Here is a 24,755-nt window from a genome sequence, read left to right as displayed (position 1 = left end):
GAGCCCTCTCTCCACAGCCAGCCCAGCTCTCCTGTATGTGGGGCACATTAATCCTTCCTGCCCTCAGGCATGCTCCAGAAATAACGCTGAGCCTCTGCCCAGCGTGGCCACAACAGCAACAGGTGCCGGGTGGTGCAGAGCGCGCCAGCCCCAGCCTGCTCCGCGTCCCAGGGGCTTTGGGGCCATTTCTGGGCAATTAGCACGGAGCTGAAGTGTGACCCACATGTACCCAGCTCCCCCCCGGGCTCAGAGAGAAGAACGATGTGTTTGAGGAGCTTCCACTTGCTCCATCTCACCAAGCACTGTGGGAGCCTGCTGCAAGCCTTCCTGCAGGGCTTTCTTCTATCCCACTCTGTGGTCTCAAAAAGATGGGCAATTTCTCTTTCTTGGCAGCGTGCTGGTACTCCATGGCCAGGCATGCCACTGCACCAGTTGCAGGTGCAGCACGGGAATTAAAACCAGGTCTGCCCTTCTCCACACTGCAAACCCTCAGCTGGACCTCCGGCACAGCCCATGGCATTTAACGGCGTCAGGAAAGAAAAATCCCCAAATGGGTTAAAATACCAGGAGGCACACCATGGAAATCAATCCAGGAACAATATAATTTCTGCCTGCAGCAGGTCAACAGGTGATGGAAGTGAGGGAAACCAAGGCAGCTGCTGCACACCAGTGTCCTCAGCCCTGCTGGCCCCATCCGTGGTGCTGTGGGGGTGCTGGGGGTGTCGTGTCCTCGGGGCTGAGCACGGTGTGAGGACTTGGTCACCCAGAGCTTATTTGCCAAGTGGGACTCTCAGGCTGCTCACCAAAACCTTCCTGAATTGCAGGGACCAGCATGAAGAAGTACTCCACCACCACCACAGGATGGAGAGCTGGAAGTGCCATTTAATGGAAACGGCCACAATCTGTGGACGAAAGGGTCTGAGTCCATCAAACCCATCTCTTTTTCTCAAAAACATAATTTATGGTTTCATTTCCATAAGGGCACCCCTGAAACATGGCAAGCTTCATTTTGGGTTGATGCATTCATTTTGCTTTGGTCTTGATGATAAAAGAAAACTGAAAAATTTAATTTCCTCTTTGTTTGCTTTGTCCCTGAATGCACTTGTCTAGGCGATGCTGAGGGCTCTCCTGTTCTTCCCCTCCCCCTTCTCTGTTATTTTTAAACAAAACAAAACAAAAGACTTTCCCAACTGAGGGAGGATAGGAAAAAGCAGAACAACCTGGGGGCCGGTGCTCTCTGCTTAGATTTGGAGAGGGGAAGGGGAGGAATGTGGTGATGGAGATATGGTTTGTTTATTTAAAAAAAAAAAGTCTGATTTTTCAAACACAAATATTCACTTAAGGACAAAAACTTTCCCCAAATGTCTGCCTTGACAAACTTGGCGTTTGTTGTGCAATTGCCCTCTGGTTCTACCCTTAGTGCACGTGCTCCCTGCAGGCAGCAGCAGCCCATGCTCCTGCTGGGCTTGGGCAGGGGCAGTGCCCCCCGGGGGGGGCGCAGGGAAGGCTGGCACTGGGGGCGACATGTGCCTCTGCCTCTGCCCCAGGCCTGGGGCTGGGCCACAGACACAGAAAAGAGCAGACCAAGCGGCCAGCGTTGGTCTGAACATTTGCAAATATCTCCAGCTGAGCTACTACAAAGTGCTCGTGTAATCCTGGTAGAAAAATCGCCCTTCGAGAGGCAGTACGTTAACTCTTAAACAAGTGGGCTGCCTTGCAGCCTGCAGCCAGGATTAACAGCAAAATGGTTAATGATTGCATTAAATATTTTTCTACTTCTCAGTTTCAAGTCGCAACAGCTTTTAGAGAAGCAGCACTGGTAAATCAGTCTGTGCCCGGAAATGTTTTGCTGTTGTTTTTTGTTTTAATTACCATAATTTCCATCTCTGTAACACCCTGTCTTCCTGTTTTTTGTTTCCTGCTGTCAGATGACAGCCCGGTCTGTGCAGATTCACATTTTTGTTACAAATTTCACTGACAGATACGTACAAAAAGAAAAGCAGACAAATAACCCAGCCCCCATCACTTCCCCAACCAATGAGCCAAAGCCATTCTCCCCAGCATCGGGACTGTGCGATTGAAAGGTGATTTATTTTTTTTTTTAAATCAGTTTCCATGGAGACCAGAATGGAGTGCCTGGGATTTAAAAGTTCTCCCGTATTAATCAAAATTATGGTAAATTACCGGGATGAAGTTATTTAATCCTACATTTGCTGGGATTTGTGCCTCTAGAATTGGAAGCACACGTGTCTGGGAGCTCCAGAAATGGGCTGCCGCCTCGGGAAGCGGGTCGGGATGTCAGGCAGGCTCGGGGCTGACGTGGGTGCCGTGGCAGCAGCGCCCTTCGGGGTGGTGTCGGGCCAGGGAAGCGTGACCGGGAAAAGGGACACGTCCGCCAGAAGCTATGCCAGGCATACAAGGCAGGGCAAGCGCCTCGCTGCTGTTTATGCCCAGCCGTGTGGTTTTTAAAAGGATGCCGTGGGTGGAGGACCCCGAGCGAGGGGCTGAGGTTACGGCAGGGGGAACCGTGGCTCTGGGGTGGGCGTGGGGGCTGCTGCTGAGGGCAGGGTCCCCTCAATACCCCTCCATCCTCCGGAAAAATCTGCGTCGGGAGCAGCAAGGCTCTGCAGAAAGGCACCTAAGGGGCTTGCTGGGCTGTTAGCTTGTGTGGCAGCAAACAGAGCAGCCCCCAAAGTTGCAGCTGGAGCACTGGGTATTTCTTTTCTCTGGTTTTGCTGCTGGCTGCCCCCGAAGAACCCCTGACTCCTCCATAGCCTCTGCTATTTGCCAAGTAGCAGGTAAGCTAGCCAGACGTGGGGCTCTTTTTTATCAGTTATATTTGCAAGCTGCAAGACATCTCGTCTGCTGCAAGAGATGACGGTGCCAGAGCCTCGAGTGAACAAACAGGCAGGGAAGAAGGGAGCAAGGAGTGAATGTGATGCTCAGAGCGGGCAGAAAGGGGTCGTTCAATTCCTGGAAGGATTAAACTGGCTCGTAAAAGAGCCCCATTCAGGCAGCAGCATTTGCGAGCGCTGACATCTTAGCTTAACAAGGCTCTTTACCCGCAGTTTGAGAAAACAATTTTACATGCTGCTCTCGAGAGGCTTAAGCTGCCATAATTCATGTTCATACCTCTAACCATGAAAGGATGAAGAAAAGGTTTATTGCAGTTTTGTGCCGCAATAATCTCACAGCTCTTTTCTCAGGATTGCTTTAAAGCTTTAGGAACTTCAGAAAGATATTTGGACACATCATGGGATGTCTGGTTGTGTTCTTGGAAAATAAGGTTCACAATCCAGTCCCAAAAACCCCAGACTGACCCCAGAGCTCAGTAAATCTGGATACGAAGTCTGAGAGATGGGGAAAATGCATCCTGTTAGCTTGCTGGAGGCCTGCAGAGGCTAGGCAAGCTTTGTTACTGTGGATGTGCAGGCACTTGGGTCTGCACATGGCTGGCGTAAAAGTCTCTGAGCCCTCAGTGACTTTGGAAATGTCCTCAGGAAGCAGGGCAGGAAGGACGCTGAGTTTTTGTGGTACTCAGCCACACGAAAAAGTGAAGCTATAGCACTGTGGGGACGTGTATACGGCTATACAACAGTTGGAGGCTGTTGCTACTCCTCGATAAAAGACACCCAGGCTCTCGGGGTATCTCTCCCTGCTGCTCCCCCCAACTGACCCCTCCCAGGCTGCGTGCAGCCGCAGTGCAGATGCTGCCTAAAGCCCTGTGCTCCCTGCCAGCCGTGGAGCACAACCACAGAGTCGAACATCTTTATGTATCAGGGCACTCCAGGCCCTCCAATGGTTTAAATTGGGATGATTAATTGTCTAATCATGAATTCTGCTGGAAATGTGTTGTTTTGATTCTTTCGGCGCGCGGGGACCAAATGCTTCTCCTGACGATTGCTTCTGGAAAGCTGTAATGTTGTCACTGCCACCCTGCTCCAAATCACAGGAGGGAGCAGCTGGGGATGGAGAGGGGCAGTTAAGGATTGTTCTGGTGCATCACCGACCTGATGTTTGGCCACAGGAGCCCCTGGGAGCACACACTGCCACATGGAAGGGATTGTCCAGATTCCTTTATTATCATCCTGAGAAACCCTTGGGAGTCTCAGCATCCTCCCTCATCTTTTTGTCTCCTCCTTGGTTTCCTTGACCTCTGCTCCTCCTGCCCCACACCACAGCAGCTGCAGGCCCAGCACCACCCCGGACTGCCTTGAGTTGCTCAGCTCCCTCCAGCCTGGTCCCACAGCCCCATCCCCAGGAGACGCTGCACCCCGGCTGCCTCAGCAAACTCCCTGGAGATTCCCTGCTCCCATGCCCTTTGCATTTGCTTTCCCCAGCTGCTCTGCCTGCATTCGACCCCTCCCCAGGTGACCCCGGGCACCTCTCCACGAGCTGTCCTGGTGTCCCCAGGAGCGCGGTGTGCTCCCCCCACCCCGGTGCTGTCCCTTCCCACAGCACTGCTTGACGAATAGTGTAAAAAAGACGAGCGGGAAGAGGAGAGCTTTTCATTCTTTATTTGTAGGAACAATTTGTTCAGTGAGGAGAGAACAGAGCTCTTACGATCACAATAGTGCTCCGGCCGAGCGCGGCACGTGAGGCTGCCCCAGCACACGCTCCACGTGCCTTGGTGCTCAGCACCCCTCTGCTGAGCAAGATGTGGGGTGCCCTCGGTGGGGTGCCCTCGGTGCTGAGCTCACGGACATGATTTCCAGGCAGCACAGCACAGACGGTGCCCAGGTGCCCCCTGCCCCATCTCTCAGCCTGCGTTTTGCAGAGATGGAGAGGTGGTTGTGCACTCTCCCTAGCAGGCATTTGCTCCCTGTGGGACGTGAGCTGCTCACCACTGACTCGGACACGTCTCCGCATCTGCCCCGCTCTTGTACCATGCGTGCTGTGCAAGGAGGTGAAGAGCAGCTCCAAGCAACTGGGGAGACTGGGCTCTGCTACGGGTCCTGGCTGCTCGCTCCTGGGTGCAGATCCCTGACAAAAAACTCTGACCTCTGATTTAACAGCAAACAGGCTCGTTCTGTGCCAAACTATGGGAAGGACAGAGCAGCGGAAACCAGGGAGCCAGAGAGGTTCGTTGGGGAGGCAGGAGGAGTGCAGTTCAAGTGGCAGAGCTTGCTCAGGGCATAACGAGCAGCGGGTATTTGAAGGAATAACTGGGAATTTGATTATTCCCATCACTAGGAATAATGGAATGAAATTTTCAGGAGGAAATGCAGGTGCAATGCTAATAGCAGCTCTTGACTTGGACTATGGAGCAGCCTCCCAAAGGACAGCACATTAACCCTGGTGTCATGCATTTAAAAATAGACTGAGCATACCACCAGTAAATGGAATACATGGAACAAGCCTGAAGGTTCATAGGCAGATGGATTTGTAATACATCTCTTCCATATCCGACTCTTATGACTCTGCAAGGAAGCAATCTGCAATAAGCAGGTCACTGCTTTGGGGCCACTCTGGTGAATTATTGGAGAAAGCACATCCATCTCATGTATTGCAAACTGCTCTCGAGCATGAGAGGATTTGTGAGAAAAAGACCTACAAAGATCCCATGCGTGTCTCTAACCTGAATGCTAATCCCAAGGGCAGTGTTTCCAGTACATAATACGTGACTGGAGCCAGCCAGGAATCTTCTGAGGGAACAGGTTTTTGGTTGGGGAATATTTCCTTTTAGCAGCGACACAGGTTTGGACAAAGCCCCTTGCCCAGAGACACAGCTCCTCCAAGGCAGGGGACATTTGTTTCGTTGCAGCTGGGAGGGCAGGATCTGGGCATGAAGCAGGAAAAAGTGATTTGTGCATAAGCACTGCACAAAATCGGCTGCACACAGAGCATGGGGCTGGAAGGGCTCCGCAGAGCTTATGCAGTGTACAGCTGTCCCACTGTCCTTCCTGTCCCACTGTCCTTCCTCTTCCTCTGTCCTTTCCAACAAGGGTTTGTCCAACCTGTTCTTAATTCTCCAAAGACCAAAATTTGTGCTTGCCCAAGCAATGCGTTCCTGTTTTATTGGCACCCTTTTCCTCGTGCCTCACACTCAGGTGCTCCCACACCCCGTGTGCGTGCCTGGATCCGGCATGATCGAGGCATTTACACCTGCTGCACTTTACCCACAGACGCCTGCTTGTCCCTGCATGTGCGTGACCCACTGTGTGCCCTCGTCACCTGCCTGGTAACTGTGCTTCATGCAGATAGTGCTGAGGGGAGGGCAGATGTCCATCTGTCTGTCCATCTGCTCCCATCTCACAGACAGATGCACAACTTGCGCTCCCTCTCTGTGTCCTCACCCAGCATGGGAAGTGTGTGGGGAAGGTGCCCTGTTAGCAGCATTGCATCAAGCAGCAAGGTAATAAATAAATATGATTGCACACGAGGGAAGGGTTTTGCAGCTGGAAGCCCGACAGAGAAGGTCCCAGCACAGGTCAGTACCAGCTTGTTTTGCCCAGGCCTCCGGGAGAGGCTCAGTGAGCAAAGACCTGCAGCCTCCCAGCTGGACACACCAGTCCGCCGCTGCGATGCCATCTGCAATTAAGAAGTGCAAGTTTCCCTGCGGTTTTGAATCATTTTTTTCCTACAATTTCCTGCCTTTCCTCTGTCACTCCCTATGTCTCTGTCTCTTTCTCTGTTGAATGAATTTTTAAAAATCCACGATGCAGGAGCTGAGTGTGCAGCCTGCCAGCATGCTCGTTTCAACAGCTACAGCAGAGAGACGGATGCTCTGTGCTGTTTTGGGGCTCGGGTATTAAACTTGGCTCCCATGAGTGGCTCGTCGTGCTAGCGTATGACTGCTTGCAAGTAGGATTGCCAGGCTCGAGCCTTTCTCCCAGCTGAAGTCCAGGCATTGCAGCTGCAGATCTGTCGGCATATGGAGCAAATGAAGGCCAGGTTGTGTTTGCACTGTGCAATGTCAGTCCCATCTGGCAACAGCAAACTGCACTGGGCAGGATTTGCCCTGTGCTAATCCCCCTGCTTGTTTGCGTGTGTCTGTGCCCTGTATGCAGTACATTTAGGGCTAAAGAGAAAAAGAGGTAGACAGAGAAGATACCAGAAGGAGAAACAAGCACAGAATAAACCAAAGCAATCTTCCATGCTCCTTCTCTCTCAGTCTTGGTCAGATTCCTGTTTGTCTGGAGCCCCAGCCAACACGTGGACGGGGGCTGTGGGCACATCCTGCCACTCTCCTGACCTGGCTGTAAGGCAGGGACCTTGCTGTGGCTCTTCTGAACCAGCCACTGGAGACAGCCACGTGGTTCTGATCCCCCCTGACCTTTTGAAAGTGCTTTCCAAGGATGCTGTGCCAGGAAAACCCTGCAGCATCTTTTGTGGTGACTCAGACATTCACCTCCGTCAGTTCACAGGGCTCTTGTAGCTTCTTTCCAGAGCTGGTTTCTCTGCAGTGACTCCTGCAAAGTGCCTCTCTTAGTGCTGGTTCCCCATCTGCGTCTTCCGATGCTTGAAGTGCTGCTGGTAGAGCCTTTCCTGGCCCTCTAGTAATCCTTCATCAGCTTCTCCTTCAGGCAGTGCGCGATGGGCTAGGGGTTGAAATGAAGACATTTGCCAAGGCAATCACTTCCCGCAGCATCCCCAGGCTCAGAGAACCAAGGCTGTGCTCCCACTCGATCTCTTCAGAGCCCTCAGGAGCTCAGGGTGGTGAGGAAGAGAGGTCGGCTCACTCAGCTCTCAACCATTCCTGGACACCCAGGGATCTCTGTGTGAGAAAGAGAGAAGAAAAAAAAATGCATCAGATTTGCATAGTAGAGGTTGGAATAGAGGACGGATTCAGATGCTGAAGCCAGGGAAGAGGTTACACTTCCCTGGGACTCTCTGCTCCTGCCTGCTGTACCCCATGCCCACTGGCTCCACCTTAGCCTTCGGACACTCATCTGATACATCCCCTGAGGGAGCCAGTGGGTGCATGGGCACCAGGAGCAGCCTCTCTCCATGCCCCCTGCCCACGCACAGCACCACATGCCCGTGCTGCACCTCCTCGAGGCAGGTGAGCCTCAGCCCCCCGGGCTGCAGCAATGTTTCTACAGTGCCCTTGTAATCTTGGGCTGTGCGAGCTCAGCAGCTGAGCCATTCTGCAGGGACAGCTGGGTGTGTTAGCACCCGGGCAATAGTTTTCCTGCAGTGCCTACCAAAAAGCAGAAAAGCACTTCTTTGCACAAAATAATTGGAATAAACAGATGCGGCTCTACGTACGCGCTCAGGTCTGCTGGCCAGAAGATGAGAACATATTTCCTTCTGGTTTTAATATCTGTGAATCTACAAAAAGGAATGAACAGGGCTTTCTCTTGATTGTGGAGATACCTGAATGACTGACATGTTAGATGGAAAAATGGGAAATTAATCTTGAGATAGAGAAAGGAACGAGTACTAGATATGCCTGTGCTTTTGTTTATTTGAAAGCGACATTTTAATACGTACGTGGCAAAGATTACAGTCGGGGGGGCAGCATTTGCAAACAGAATGGATCTAAAGAAATAAAAAAAAAAATCCTGTTCTTTGGGAACACAACACCTCTCTCAGAAGAATTCTGGGTATAAAAGATGAAGCTGAATTTCTTGTGCAAATGGAAGCTGAAGTTCCAATATGAGAGTGTTGATTTGCAACAGTATCTGTTGCCAGCACCTCTTTTAAAAAACCTTTCACTCTCCATCTGCCCTGCAATGTGTGTCTGTCCCTCCACCCTTCCTTCCTTCCTTCCTACCTGCCATTTCAGAGTATCCCTGGCTCCTGTGATGTCAAACCACTGATCTCTCCTGCAAAACTTGGGGTTTATTCTGCACGCTGACTTAAGCAAATACAAGGAAGAGCTGTGAGTTCTCCAGGGTGAGCAGAGGACTTTGCAGGGTGCTGCTGGAGCAGGTGGCAGAGCAGAAATGCAGAGAAAGGGGTTCCCGGTGGGAATGACAGCCCCATGAGAGGCAGCCCTGGGACACACAGTCAGCTTAGCAAAAGCTTTTGCACTCAGGTGGCTCCAGGTACCAAGACAATCCCCCAGAACAGCAGTGACATTTTCAGACTTATTTCAACTTGAGGTTGGGTCAGTGTGGGTTTTTTCACGGTTTGGGAACCGAGAGCTGTTTGACCCCTGCATCCAGAGATGGGGCAGGGAGCACCCCTGCCCGGCTTAGGGCTGGAGCATGCGTGCAGGGCTGGTCCTCTCATCCCGTCCCTGCAACAGCAGATACCACGGAAACTCTCCCCAGTGCCACCAGGGACCTGTGACCTCTACCAGGAAGGAGCAAAAGCCACAGAAGCTGCAGAGCACCACAGGGGGACACGAGGGGAGATTCAAGGGCACAGCCAAAGCCCAGATGGAAAAAGCCCAGCCACAGCCAAGCTCTGCACCTCAAAGCAGCTCCAGCTGTGGCTGGGCTGTGCAGGTGACACTGGGGGGAGAGATGTGTGCGTGGGGCTGGTTGGGGATGCACAACCAGAAATGTTGGGGTGGAGTACTTAAGAAAGTACAGTTACACCCTGAGCATAAAATCAAGCATGCTGTGGAGAATTTTGTATTGCCAAGAAGGCTTCTACTTTGCACAAAAGAACGAGAAAGTTTTTCACCTCTTACGTTTCTTACTCTAAAAAACACCTGTGAGCTGCAATTACTTCTGCTGCTGCAGTGAAGTGTGGGCTGGCAATCATTAAACACCAAGGTGAGGAGAAACTGATTTGCTAAATCAGCTGGATTTAGATGATTTGTATATGTTAATTGTTACCATTTAGTTTTACATATGGGCACTGTGGGCTATCAGAACTGTGGCACAGAAATCTTGCAAATCAGGAGCTCTTTAGAAAATCCCTGAGATTTCCCATGTGGAGTGATAACATCTCCACAACTCCAGTGATTTCCACAGGCAGCAGCCCCACAGCCATGCAGTATGAGACCAAGGGCTGACAGTTTAACCAGGGAAGAAAACTATACCCAAATATGAAGTAACAATGAGAAAATCAGTGACATTCTGCAACACGGTATGCTGAGCATGCTGGAATTTTTCCAGAAGAAAACTGGAATTTCTGAGCGATGCTTCTCTGCCCTTTTTCATCAGCTTGAAGCCAAAGGGCTCTTCTTCTACTATCCTATAGATGGAGCCTGTAAGCTTACAAGGACACTTGAACCATGCTGCAGCTCCAAGGGCAAAGCCACTGCTTTAGAGTTCATCCGGAAAGGAGGAGGGAATTCTCTAAACAACTCCCATGTCTACTTTCAGGAAAGACACCCATGAGGCAGAGCAAGGTTAAGTTTCCTGCATTCCTCCGCTGCTGTGATTTAATTGCCACCGCTCCTCATGGGAAGAGCTCTGGGACTGGTGATGGTGCTACTGACTGCCCTCACCCCTCGCAGGCCAGCCCCAAGGTCCTGACTTGACTTCACTCTTGCCAAGAATGCCAAAGAAATCCGTGTTCCTTGATATCTGGATATTTTATGACATTATTATTATAATAGTGACTGTCTGGTATTCCGAATCCCAGCCGTGCAGATTAGCTTTGATAGGACGCAGAAGTCCAATGTCCTCTCTTGCTCCCGCATTGGATGAGCTTCACTTTCAAGCCCAGATCCCTATGGCAACAATCAGTTTTGTTTCATGACTGGCAAACTCTGCGGCTTGCCGCCGGTGGATGCGTGGGCTAAGTTATTCACTGCTGGGGAGAGCAGAAAGGGTGGGAAGACCTGGGCCGTGCTCCCCTGGCTCTGGTTTCATCTCCCTGGGGCCACCTTGCAGCAGGGGGGGACACGGTGTGGGCAGTGGGTGCCAGGTGCCTCCGAGCAGCGCCAGGCCGTGGCTGGGCCTCCTTGGGGCCAGGAGCGTGGAGAACGGCATTCGTTCTCCTGCCTGCAGCCAGCCTTGTGGACAGCAAGTGGAGAGGGAAGGACTGCAGTTCTTGTCAGGTTTCCGAGGTTCTCCTGGGCCTCTCACCTCCGGCAGCACAGGGGAGGCTGCTCTGGGTAGAGAGCTGAGGAAAGCGCGGCCTCAGGTGGTGTAAAACAGGAAAAAAGTGGAGGTCTTCCCATTTCCCAGAAAGAGTAGGAGGTACCTGGGACACTCACGGCCACGGCCTGCTCCATGGCACCTCCAGGCTACCTGGTGGGTCAAGCAGGCCTCACATCGATGTGCTGGCAGTGGAGCAGTCACAGCATGCAGGGCTGCATTTCACCCTGTGCCACTCACAGCACACCCGTGCCATTACAGGTCACTTAAGAACAATTAAGGGATTGGCCACATTCCAACAGAAGATCGCAGGCCAGCGGGTATAAATCTGTTTGTCTCCACTGGCTTTAATGGAGCAAGGCTGACAGACACCAAAGTGGCCACTGGGCTCTGACTTCCCAGAAGAAAACCACCAGAAAGCCAGAGCCAAAGTCTCTTTCAAACAGCAAGACTGTGTGGGAAACCCTGCAGTTTCAAGAGGAAATTTCCATTTCTTGTCTCCTGCTTAAATCTGCAGTCTGCTGCCTGAAGCCACCGGAGATCAGAGAAGGGGCCAACACCCTTTTTACAGCCAGGCTTTCACCTCTAGCCCTTTACAGACAAGGTGGAAAAATCCAGAGAAACAAGTGTGTAAGGATTAACACCCTGACCACTGCCAGCACAGAATGCCTGCAACAACTGTGGGTGCCCTCTCAGAGGAGAAAAGTGCAGCCAGCTCTCCCACCCTCCCGCCTGGCCCTCAGCAGTTTCAGCTACTGCTAATGCAGCATGCCTGCAGCTTGCAGCCCCGATCCTTCCTGACATCTGCCTGGGAGCAGTCTGTCAAGATAAATGGACAGATTTACCCCTAGGTAACTCTCCTGGAGTAGTGACCAGCAATAGGACTAATCACTTTGCATGGGAGCATTGGCTTATTCTTTTTTTTCACTTATCCCCTGCTAGATGAAGCTCTTTGAGCCCCAAACTGTGGTGAAGCTACAAGTCATTTTCATCAACATAATGCCTGTAAAATCAGCGGAGCTGTTCTCTGTCGTCACCACTGTATCCCACATGTCCCGCTGTTCAGTTACGTAGTGCTAGGACATGCTGAGCCCCACTACTTTTGCTCTTGTTCTGGTGTAAATCAGCAGCAACATTGTGAAGCCAAGAAGGCCCAGTGTTCCTTTACACTGCTATTACAGTGCTGACGTCAGTGGAGTGACTTCAGATTTATACTAGTGTCACTGAGGAAGGAATTAGACCTAGCTGATTTACATCACTGTAACACTGATGCACAAGGGGAACTGGGTTTGCAGAATACAGACCTGCCTGAGCACTGACAGAAGACAGGGCTATCTACCCAAATAACAGCATAACCTGAACAATCCTTATTTATGGTCTCCAAATGTGTGCGCGAACACAGAAAAGACGTTTAGAAGATGGCAATTAAAATAAACAACAGATCACTTCTCCTAAACATATGCCTTGTAAAAGCAGAAAATCAGATGTTGCCCTGGAACGCTCGCTATTTGCTGCTCTGGATAACGCAGAGGGAGTGCAGCTCGCCTGACCTCTTCCAACATTTCCTCTGCCCTGAATTCCTCCGGGTTCACAAGTCAAAACATAATTTTCAAAACAGAAGTCGTCTAAAGAAGCCTTGTGGTCTCTGTTATTGACTGGTGCCTGTTGGGAAGCTTGGATTTGCACACAGGCCAGTCAAGATGAGAGGATGGACCACGTGTATCCCACAAAGCAATGGATGTGTGGAGATGGGCAATAGGCCGGGTGCGTGCATCTTGCTGACTACACAGCCAGTTCGATATCAGTAATTTGCATGCCCTTATTTTGTACCAGTACAGTCTAGAAGAGATGGAAGACTAATGATGAAACCACTTCTGGCCATTACTCATAATACATGCCAGGCTTGAGAGCAATCGTTCTGTAGGGTAAAGATTTGATGAGAAAATAAAAATTACCTTTTCAATCAAAGGGAATTGACTATTACCTACACTGTTACAGTGGGACTTCAAAGTGCCCCCGAGGGACATTTCCCAAAGGTTCAAGGGAAGGATGAAGAGAGAAAAAATCCTTCACTGGCCCTAGGCTGTAGATTGGCAGTAGAGTTGACTCAAGTGATCTCTCGTGCTTCCTGGAGATCATGGAAAACCCCAGCACACTCACCATTTTGGGGTCCATTGTGATGGATTGCTCCCACAGGGGACGCTTTCAGCCTTTCTTGCTCAGGTTGCCCCAATTCCCAGTCCACACTGAGAAGCCCTACAGAGTCAAAATCCAGATATCCCCAGGGCAGATACTGCACAGGTAGGCTCTCAGACAGCCTGGAGAATTCAAAAAGCCCAGGGTTTCGTCTCACTGTGGAGCTCTCCACCTGAGCTAGTCATCCAGGCTGTCTTCACAGCCAGAGGAGAGAAATGGGCTCCTTTAGGACTCAGTCCTCAGCTCAGTGTAGCTATATGCAAGGCAGCCAAACAACTCTTCCAAGCATCAACCAGATTTAGGGTGAAGTGAGGGCAGAGCAAAAGCCTTCCTGCATCCCAGGCGAACTAGACAGTCTGTCAACCTTGCATTGCACAGCCTGTGCATCTGAACAGAGGTCTTCCGACTGAATAAAGTCTGGTGCAGACTGTCTACAGATTGTCCCCTCCTTCCCTTCATGCTTTTTCAATGTCTCATTGGCAACTTTTTCTATGTTATGTTTCAGCAAACTGTCACCTACCATTTGCCAACAATTCTTCCTATAACCTTTAAACAGCATATGTTAAAAGAGCAGGGTGTAAGAAGGATCCTAGAGTGCAACAACATGAAAGAAACCATCAGTTGCTTCTTCACAGATCGAAGTAAAAGAGGAACCAGTTAATGCGTGCTAAGAAGCTGAGGTATAACATAGGTCAGAAGGAACCACAGAGCGCATCAGTCCCAGAGTTTGCCTGCTTTATTACCAGACTTATTTGAACGGAAAAAAAACAAAACAAAACACTTTCAGTTTGCTGTAACCCAAACCTGTGCTTCAGGGCCTGTCTGTACTTGGCTGTACAGGGTGACACATGGTGATACTACTTGTTTTCATTTTGTTGCAGGGCTCTGACACAGCACCTTGCCTCCACAGAGCCCATCCATGACTCCAGATACAAGTCGCAGCTTTGGGAATGTCTCGCAGTGCCTCTGAGTATTTTATAATGAATCTGTCAGCTCAGGATTCATTATTACTCAGTAGTATTTTTCCTCTGTCACTCTCATCGGTTTGTGCTCATTTTGTACTCCTTCCCCCTGAGCTCTCCTAGGGAAGAGGCATCCAGCAGCCAGTGCAACCAAGCCAAACTTTGACACAACTTCCCAGTTGGTGTCAGCCCTTAGCACATCCCCAGCTTGCTCGCTACTAGCCAAGCACTGACTTAACTTCCCATCTCCACTTTTTGGTTGTTATCAAACTTCTCTGAGTCCTCTTTGTCCTTTATTACCAGTTGGGGAACACAGATCTCTCACCACAAGGATACACTCAAATCTGCCAGGGGCTCCGTGAAGATCACTGGCTCTTCAATTGATGCAGATGACACCACTAAAACCCATACCTGGATCCTCATTTCCTTTAGTGAGAAAGTTTAGAAAATGTCCTCATCAAATCCTACATTTGAAGGACTTCTTTTTCCTGGCAGTCAATCATCAAAGTAACTCTGGAAAGTAGCCAGAATGTGGAACAGCTGCAAAGCAACAAGATTTTAAAAGCTATGTTATCTTACTTCTCTCTCTTGTTTGCTTGCCCCAGATTTTCTGAGGGGGTTGTTTGCTTCCTTTTTGATTTTTGGGGAAGTCAGAAGGAGATGGTTTACTTTGCTTCTTTTAATCATTTAATAGGTTGAAGGTGGTTCCCAACAGAATAGCAATTTTCTTTGAAACTATTAAGTCAAACTGCAAAATCTTGTAGTCCCCCAGCAGAAACTCTTGACTGTCAGAGAGCTGGGAGCCCTGTGGAATGTTTTTTTGGGGGTTTATTTTTTATTTATTTTTTGACAAATAATGATTTTCCTTGCTGTGTTTTTCTGACAATAGTGCAAAGTGCTGCTCCTGTGCATTCACCTTGTGCAGTTGATAGACTTCACTTAAATGTTGCAATTGTGATGTTAACTATAAGGGCAAGAAGAAGGACTACAGAAAAAGAAGACACTTTCTGAAGCCTTAATGGGAGAGGTTGCCTGTGAAACATGAGCTACTGCATGCACACATGATGTAAGGCAAATGACTTTCTTCACTGTTGGAAGCAGTGGGACATGGCTCCGTGGAAAAGCTGCAACGCAGCCAGTGACAGGCACTCAGCCCACACTGATCTGATAACTGGGCACCTTGCTGCTGGGTAGCGCTGCGTGCATTCCCCCAGGGCTGCACGCATCCCCATTCTGGCCACGTGTGAATACCACGTATATGGGATCTCCCTATGCTCTCAAGGTGCAGAAACACGATTTCGCAACCATGTAAAAAACACATCCTTTTGATGCTCTGCAAGCCTGCAATCATGACAGAGTGTGCTGTTATAACCAAAGCCCTGCACGCCAGACAATGCAGGCAGTGCATTTGTCTTGGGTTGTGGCAAGACACAAGCTTCCTCTCCTTGGTGTGACGCCAACGTACACTTCTCCTTAAGCCAGGCTTACACCCAGTTTCCTCTGATGTTGTTTCAACTAATACAGACTTAAAAACAAATAAAACAAGTTACAATGAACAGAAAGTCCTTCTTCCCGTAGGAACAACAGAAGACTCAAACATCATGCACACTCCTCCGTCTGCTCTGCGTTCAGTACCCTAGTGAAGAAAGGTGCTGGGATGGGACCTCAGCTCCTCGCCCGACACAGGCAAATGCACAGCTGTGAGCAGCCTGCTCTCACTGACCCTGCTTTGGGCAGGGGGCTTGGACCGGGTGATCTCCAGAGGTGCCTGCCAGCCCCAGCCATTCTGTGAAGCTGTGAAATGCACCAGGTAGCACTGCTGTGGGCCAGGCCCAGGTCATGTAGCATGAAAAAGGGTACACATGGAGACACTGACGTCTCGTCTTTCCTGCCAGCCAGCTGTGAAGTCGCAAAGACCTTATTTTCCTTTGAAATGCCTAGATGCTGCCCTCTGGGTAGCACACTGAGCTTGCAGGGCTGTCAAACACATTAGGTGCCATGCTGGCATGAAGGGGCACTCTAGTGGCACTTTCCTTAAGGACTCTTGAGGCTCCCAGTGAATTGCAGCAGCAAGAACCCTCCACTTAAGTGCCACTCTGTTATTTAAGTAACAAGGTGGTCACAACCAGCTGAAATAGAACCCCCCGATGACTTTACAACAGTGTTTTTTCCCACTAACTCAGAAGTTCTCCATTTTCCTGCTACACTGGTATTTGTTGCTAGGTAGGCTATGTCCAGCCCCAGGACACAGAGGTGGACCACCATCAAGACAACCAAACCTAAGGGCTATTAAGGCAGAGATTAAGCCCAGGTGCTTCCCCTGCCCCGCTTTTAGGTGCAAATTTATAAGTATGAATAACAAACAAGGGCCCTCTGGGTGAGAAAGGGCCAGGGATGGGAGCAGAGGTGACAGCAGCACATCAGCAGGTGCTTGCCTGTGAGTGTATTAAGAAAGAAGCATTTGTGACCAGCTGTCCTGTGGTCACTCAGAGCAGAGAATCTCTCCTTTTGGAGCAATCTGACAGTCACAGCTAGATTGCTGTAACCTACGTTCTGCCTCATTGAACCAAACATTTCCAGGATGGTTTTCAGCCTTGGACAAGGGACTGGGACACTGGTGGAACTCAGGGCAGGTGAAACTCGGCATTGCCATGTCCCCCTTCAGAAACACGGAGACTGAACATCCCCGTTAGTGCTTTGCAGTGAGCTTTTGTGATGCTGTTGCGGTTCCCTGGGCCTCTTCCTGGGCAAAGAGGCAGGAGCAGAGTGCGAGATAGGAGGATGTCCTCCCCCTTCCTCTCAAGTGCAGCTTCATGGCCGTCCCTCTCGCAGGCGCTGTTCCCATGCGAGGCTTGGGTGCGGATGATCTCCGATCCCAAGGGCACGGGTGGAATGGCCTCAGATGTGGGAAATGGTTTGCAACCTTAAAGCCAAGTCCTTTATCCTCAGGCAGCCTGTGAACCCTGCGCTTGCCCCAGGGCTAGGCAGAGGCACGGGGAGGCTGGAAGTGACACTTCCATTGCTTGTTGCCGGGCCCTGCTGAGCCGCAGAGGTTTGTTTGGTGTGCCAGGAACTTGTGGCCACTGGGGTTTCCTCTCCTGCTGGGAGAAGCTGAGAAGGAGGCAGGTGGCTTGTGTGCATCCAGCTCCGACACTCCTGCCTGCCCCCACGCTGCTCTTCTCCTTCCTCGGCAAAGCCCAGCCTGAGACGTGCAAGGAGCGCTGACCCCATGCGATGCCAGAATTGGTCCGGAGCAGGGCCAGATGGAAGAAATGGCCACCGTGGCCGTCCCCCAGAAGGAAGGAGCTGCTGCTGCCTGTGGCTGCCGGCGCCCTGCTGCGTGGCCGGCGGTGTTGCCGCGGCGTGGTCCCACCGCTGGGAGCGAGGAGGAAGGCGTCTGCCTGCTTGCGTCAGCTCACAAGTATTTCCCTTGCTTTCAAAATGCTGCGTGTCACCTGCCTTTAGTCGGAAAGAAGTGCTCACTCCCACCCAGCAAGGAGGGGCTTGGACCTGACCGAGGTTGCTCAGCTAGCCAGGGCCACTCGCGACAGAAGCTTGGTTGCCAAATCCCCGATCTTCAGCTCCCTCCCTGCGTAGCTCTGGCATCTCCTGATGCTTCCTGAGCTAACGCTAGCACTAGTTTATGACTAACATGACTAATGAGGTAATGCGAACGCTAGTTTAGACTCAGAGATGTAGCAAATGACGTTTCACTTACAAATAAAATTCTTTATTCAAATAAATCCTCTCCTTCTCCTTAGGGGATCTTGTTCTCCAAAGCTGGGCATTATCAACCTATTTAATTTCTTGGGGTTGGGACATGGCAGAAAGGACAAGGGACCAGGCAGGGGCTACCCATGAGAGGTGACTGTGTGGGAAATGCAGTTCCTGGGGTTTCAAATCAGTCAATCGCTTACACAAATCTGGATTTGGTGACAGCATCCAGGCACAGATCAAAAGCAGCAGTTCCTAGATATGATTTTAGTGATATATTTTCAATCAGCCCCGCTCAGGAAGGAAGGAGGGAGTCACCGGTTTCTGTTCTGTTCATGTTCTGCTGCCACGTGGCTGTACCGACTGCAGAGGGATGTGATCTCCTCGCAAAAACAACAAGGGGGCATTTCAGGGGTTGCCCAGGGTTTGTTCAAGGGCTCAGTTTTTCTGGTCAGGCTAAAGGCGTGGAAGGCAAGTTACCCTAATGAATGGAAATCAAAATGGAAAGAGAAAGTGGTGAAACCTTAATGCTACAGCAGGGCAGGAGGTGCCCTCTGTTCTCAGGCATGACTACAGGGCTCAGAAACGTCAGAGCTTCTTTTTCAGAGTTTTAAGTGTTGACGTGGCAAGGTGTTGGTGCTACTGCTGGGAAGTAAGGGACATTCTGCTGCCCCTCAGGACAGCCCCAGCAGCTGGAAAATTCAGCGCTGCCACAGCTGGGGGGGCTCTGCAGGGAGCAGGCAGCAGGAACAGGGGAAAGCAAAGAAAGAGGAAGAAAGAAGAGTCAGTCATAAGGCTTTGAGGTTTTCTTAAGGCAGATACTGGAGGACTTGCATGGTTTTCTAATGCTTGGGGAGAAGGCGTTTACGTAACTGTACATGATTCAGCACAAAGAAACCATCTGGAGACAGCAAGTCCTTCCCCTCCGTGTCAGTGGCGGCACTAAGAGAGCACGTAAATAACACAACGGGAATGCAAACAGTGTCGCCATCCCCGTCACAGCCTTCCTGCACGGCCACGCTGCGCAGCAACCCTCCTGCAGGACACACGGGGCTCCAGGGAAGGCGGAGGTGGCATTAACCTCCCAGGGAGCTGGCATCCTCCCCGCACACATCCCCAGCCTGCACAGAGCAGCACGAAGCAGCTTTACCCTGAGCTGGGGACTTACAGGCAGCTTCCTTTGCAGCAGTAGCTTCTCACTTCTGTTTCTTAAGACCAAAGCAAGCCTGGAGGCTCCTGAATAGCAATGGAAGCAGCCTGCTCTCATCCAGCCAAAGAGGCAGCAGGAGAGAAGGCTGGGCAGAGCAGAGCCTGAAGAACAGCAGAGCCCAGGACTGCAGCCGTACCTGAGGCTGGTGGGTCTCCTCGTGGTGCTGTCTCCCACGCAGAGCACATGGGAAGCTTTATTTTGAAGATCAAATGACATGTTAGGTCTCTGGGAGATCCTCGCAGTAAACTATTTCTGAGAGGCTTCAGTATGGCTCCAGTATACCACATCTAATGGCACTCTTCCCCTTCCCCTCCCCACGATATGTGATCTAACAAAAAAGAACCTATTTTTCACCTCTCACAACAGTAACCTAAGAGCAAACACGTGCATTTCACCCTGTGTATGCTGAGGTCACACGAACAGCTTGCAGTGGCAGTTTTCTGCAATCATGGTTATATACTGGTGCTTGGAGGATATCACTCCTGGGAAGCCCAGTGGCTCTATCATCCCGTTAAATCGGGGAGGAACACATGAGAAGTACATAAGTGTGTGGGCAGGAAGTGAGATGGAGCGCTGCCTGTCCTTTATTCCTCTCTTGTGCAGTAACTTCTTCAAAAGTGGCTCTGGAGCTTAAGCCCCATTTTCAAAATTACCTTGGGAAATCATTCACATTTACTCCCCACATGAGTAACTTCATGAGAAGAAGCCGAATTCCTTTTCCCTTATCCTGCCCATCCACATCAAAGGGTGGAGCAAAGAGACCTGTGCCAGGGCTAATAAACACTCCCAGACTTTCCAGGGCTAAACCTGTGAGGAAGATGCTAGGCTTCACCACAGCGGAGCTCCCTCTGCACCTTGCTTTCCTTCAAAGCGAAGCTGCAGCTGCCCAACCAGGGGCTGGTGCTCTGAGGTGCTGGACACAGCTGATGGTATCGCAGGCAGACACAACACCGCCCCACAGCAGGCTGCTGTTTGCAGCACAAACAGCACGAAGGCGACTGCCAGGAATCCATGGGTGGAGCGGGCATCGCACCTGGGTAAATACAGCCCCAGTAAGAAGGCCTTTTTTTCCCAGAGCCCGGCTTCGAGCTGGTGATTGCACCACATCAGCCCTCGGGGGCTTTTCTGCATTACTCTCTGGCAAGCAACTTCGTGAGTGAGTGAGCGAATGGTTGGCATCTGCCACGGAGCTATTAGAAGACTTCCCTGTGAGGTGGAGCTTGGCTTGTAGATGATCTCATGGTTTCAGTCACGGTGACCTGCTGCACTTGATGGATGCACCCCTTCCTCCAGTGCCCCCGCTCCCACCCTCCTGTCATTCCTGTCTACAGATGGGTTTCCAGCCAGTGAGGCTGCAAGCTCAAACCTGTTGCTTTCCACTGCAAATCCCAGTCGCACACATGACAACAGCAAGACCTGTCCTCCTGGTCCCCAGAAAGGGAGCTGGAAGCGAGACAACCCCTGAAGAAGGTAACTAAAGGAGAGGAAGAGCCCAGCAACCCCCTTCCATAAACATGCAGAAATGGTAGGGGCAGAATGCGAAAGGGACACCAGGTTCTAATTTCAGCGATTTATTTATTGCAATTTCCCTGCTCTTTAGGAAGAGCCAAATCTTACCTCACGGCATCATGACCCTGAAGCAAGTGCAGGCTGTGAAGCCCAGCTGTAACCCAAAACCCCATTTAAAACATGGATGGTCCCAAGGCTTCTGCAGGACGACTGCCCTGCTATTTATTTATGAGGTGTTCAGGCAGCTCAGCTACAGCCCTCTGATGGTCTGATACAGAAGGGCTTTCAGGTTTATTGTATTTTCAATCAGTTGCATAGTTATGACAGCACTGACATCCGAAGCCCTCTGGCTGGCCTACTGGAGACTCACCAGCAGGTGAATATCAATAATCAGCTGATTCCTCCACACCTGAGCCTGAGATACAAGGGCTCACTGTGATGGCGAGAGGAAAAAGTGGGCTTCTGGATCCCTGGAGTTTCCAGCTGTGTGCTAAAATGGCCAATAAAGAACCAGTGACATGCCAAGGAACTGTTCCTGTGGAAGGAAAAGGAAAAGTTCCTGTGGCATGGGAATCCATCCAGAGGGAGTCCACGTGGAAATCACAGCAGAACTTTCCATAAATTACTGGAAGTTGGACGTTAACAACCTCCTTGTAAGGAGATACAAGGTGGAGCAAGTGAGATGCACACACAGATTCAGCTTTATTCACCTCACCTCACAAACCAGTCCAGCCAGCCAGTGATTAAAGAATCACTCAGCAGCTCATCTCCAACTTGTCTCTATTTTTAACAGTACTGTGCTCGCAGGAGCTGCGGGTGGGGATGAGGACACCTGTGGTGACCGGCACCCTGCTGGCACAGGACGTGGGCAGAGCCCCAGCATCCCTCTGCTGCCCTCCTCGAACAGCCGGAGGGACTGAAACGCAGCAATGTGAGCAAGGGGGTGAAGTTCAGGGGACACAGGAATAGGAAAACGTGTGCTTCTGGGGAGTCCCAGACTTCTGTCCAGGGGAGAGGTGGGCACCCTGTTATCCTGCGTAGGACAAACAGCACAAAGAGCTTACGGGTGACTTCTGAGCACAGCATGCTCATACATGTCTATGTTACAGCAGAGGAATCCTCCAGAAATGCACAAGATGAGCTAATATGTCTAGTTTCTGTTAGTCATCTGCTTGTAACAAACAGTAATTGGAACTTCTGGCTAAAATCACCGGGGGTTTCCTCAGGCAAAGCCATAGCTTGGACCTGGCTTTGCCGATGCTATAATTAGCAGGAGTACTGAGAGGTACCCATTAGCATCCGCCGACTCCTCTGGCCCTATTTGCACCGATGGCTGTAATGCGCTGGCTTCTTGTATCACCCACGGAGGAACGTGGCATCCCTGGATGAATCATGCAAGAAGCAGGGGGGAAGGAAGAAAGCTCTCTGCAAATGCAGGTTTTTTTTGGCAGCTGAAGGAAGGAAATGGGGGGTGAAAAATTTAACCACTGTTTGGGGTTAATGAAAACGCTTTTGCAGGGCATTGATGTTGCTTTTAGATTAGGCGGGATCACTCTACACTCTCTGCAAAATCTAACAGTTAATGACTTTCAACTGCAACTCGAAAGTTTCCTTCTTGGTGCAAAGGGTTTATCTTATCCGCTGGGGATCTCGCCCCGGTCTCTCAGCCTGCTTGTGGCGAGGCGTAACGCCGTAACAGCTCTTGTCTCACAGACAACCTCGCAGCACTCTAGGTAAGCTCTGGCAAAGTCACAAACGGTTTAATCATTAAATGAAACCGGATCGGGCTGAGGTTGAGATTCCTGCCGCGGCAGCCAAGAGATGACAATACCTGGCAGTTGTAAAGCATCTCTCCTCTCCAAACTCCCTGACACCGCTTGCAGAGGCATTGCCCTTCGCGGCTCCACACGCCCAGCAGGCTCCATCTCGCATCACGCGCAGCGAGCCACCGCGATGTGCAGTGAGTTACAACACCGGAGCGCAGCCCTCGGCGCTCTCAGCTTCTAATCTGGTGCCTGCATCGCAGATGTTTGTCACCACGGAACATGCTGATATTTTCGTGCTGTATTTCTTCCTGTAACTCAACAAGCACCCCACATAAAAGCCTTTGCGCTTTAGGGAGGGTTGAGGTCTTGAGTAATTAAGAACATTTCGGCACTACTGGCTCACCCGTGTTTCCGTAACACCACAATATAACCCCAAATGCTTCTCAGGGATGGCAATGGACATTGGAGGCTGAGAGCATCTCGATGTCACTCCAAGAACACCTTGTACATAAGGACAACTCCAGTCCAGATGCGGACCATGAACAGGTTTACACCCCTCATATGGCCAGGGTCGTGCCCAGGTCCCGGTCCTGCTGGGCTCCCTGCAGGAGGCCCAATGTCCCTTCAGGCACGGTGCAGCTGCAGGGCCCTCTGCACATCCTCCTGAGCTGCTAACAGCAAAACCATCTCGGCAAACCGGGGCTGATGCTAGCCGCACAGCACGCACCCATGTTACCACCAGTGCCGCAAACAGTGTGGCTGGAGCAGTGCAAGGGAGCAACGTGGGCACACCAGGAGAGATGAGCTATGGCGACCTGTCCTTTCCTAGCTACAGCTGCCGGCTGGCACATCTTGCATTGTGGAGACACCCCCAGACAACACATAAAATGCAGCCAACGAGCAGCAAAACTTCAGGGAGCGATGCTGGTGCCAGAGCCCAAGCAGCATCCCTGCTGCCACCCTGCTGCCCAGCCCCTTCCTGCAGCTCTCCTGCGGGGAAAAACTGGCTGTCCCCACCTGCACCTCGCAGCTGCACCTCCTGCTTATCGCCAGGGACATTGCTGGGCCAGCGCAAGAGACGGCTGTCCCGATTTGTCTCCGTACCTGGCAGGCACGCTGGCTGCAGAGGCTCGCATGCTTGCTTGCAGAACAGCAGGTCTGCCTGCTCCACGCCCTCCCTAATCGCGCCTTGGCAGGCAGCGGAGCAGCTCCGAGGAGGAAGCAAGCTCACGTTAGAGGAAATCGCTGCTCTACACAAAGCTTCAGCAACGCGGGAAGGAACCTGGGGACTGAGAGGAAGTCGGGAATGTGTTGCTTTAAATAATCCTGCCTTGCGCCAAGGATTAGGAGGGGGCTTTCCAAAGGCACGGCCTTGTCCTTGTGTCTTCTACTGACACGAGAGGAGGAAAGAGATGCTTTAGGAAACAACCAGGTTGCAGGACTCAAGGGCCCCAGCTCCAGAAGGAGAGGGGTAGAAAATAAAGGAAACACAGATGGTGTATTAGGGCAGACAACTTATTTTTCGAAATTCCTAACAGATTGCCCTCATCTGCTGGCCATCACTGGTTTTCTCTGGGCATCTCTATCAACAGGTGGGGGCTGCTAATAGAAAATACATTAAAAATGCTTTTTTAAAGCCACCTTCTAATTCTTTCAGCGCTCATGGACATCAGAAGTTAAAAACCCCAGCTAATGCCAGCCAGAGCACAAGCAGGTACTACACAAGCATTTGTCTGCCCCCATTTCTGAACCAAGACGGTGCTCTCCCCAGCTGAGGCTGTTCCCCAAGAAGCAATGCTTTCAGCAGGGACTCCTTCCTTGGCCGTTTGACCTGTGGTCCTTTGTGGGATTCAACCCACCCCTTCCACAGGGTCACTTTCTTTAAAAAACTGCTGTGCAGGACACATTTTTCACATGACTCCAGCAGAAGTCTGCTGGGACGCTCCTAGTTGCTGGGACACCCGTAGTTGTGAAACCCTTCTTCCCTCGGCCACCCTTCCTTTGAGCTGAGAGCTGCAGCAGGCTGCAGGAGATGGCTCTGTGCCCTTTCCACTGTCTGAGCACGTGCTCGGATCCAAGAAAAACCTCCCTGACACATCGGGAAAGTTAGGAGAGGCATTTCACCAGCAGCAAAGAGCATTTCGACGTTTGGAGATTTTACTCTTGGTTTTACTCATTGCTAGCACAGCAAAGGTAACGTATTCTGGTCCATCAGCCATGCAGGCTCCTACGTAAGCATCGTGTTGGCAAAACACAGCGTCTATGCCAATATTTCCCCCTGCGGTTTGAACCAGCAGCTGCTGGCTCCTGGCTCCCACTGACAGCTCCGTGCGAGCTCCAGTGCTGGGACCAGCACAGTGAGTGTGACGTGTGGCTCGGGGCTGGCGGCAGAGGTGAGCTCCGCTGGGATGTTCCTTCCCAGAGCTGCTGCTGGGACGGGCTCTGCTCCCAG

General features: G+C 51.1%; 1 protein-coding gene across 2 annotated transcripts in view; it reads right to left on the bottom strand.

Annotated features, from left to right (window-relative positions):
* Positions 1-4,494: 4,494 nt before the first annotated feature.
* Positions 4,495-24,755, bottom strand: part of LOC118254431 (beta-2 adrenergic receptor) — a 32,197-nt gene continuing 11,936 nt past the window's right edge. Inside the window, exon 2 of one of the 2 annotated variants that reach the window (XM_035559641.1) lies at positions 4,495-7,717. In XM_035559641.1, coding sequence (XP_035415534.1) covers positions 7,683-7,717 — 35 coding nt within the window. In that variant the 3' untranslated portion in view covers positions 4,495-7,682. The remainder of the gene's footprint in view (positions 7,718-24,755) is intronic. The other variant, XM_035559642.1, reaches the window with a different exon arrangement.

Source organism: Cygnus atratus, chromosome 14 (genome assembly GCF_013377495.2).
Source record: "Cygnus atratus isolate AKBS03 ecotype Queensland, Australia chromosome 14, CAtr_DNAZoo_HiC_assembly, whole genome shotgun sequence".
Classification (NCBI taxonomy): Eukaryota; Metazoa; Chordata; class Aves; order Anseriformes; family Anatidae; genus Cygnus; species Cygnus atratus.
The sequence above is the reverse complement of the archived record's forward strand: the minus strand, read 5'-3'. Positions and strand labels throughout refer to the sequence as shown.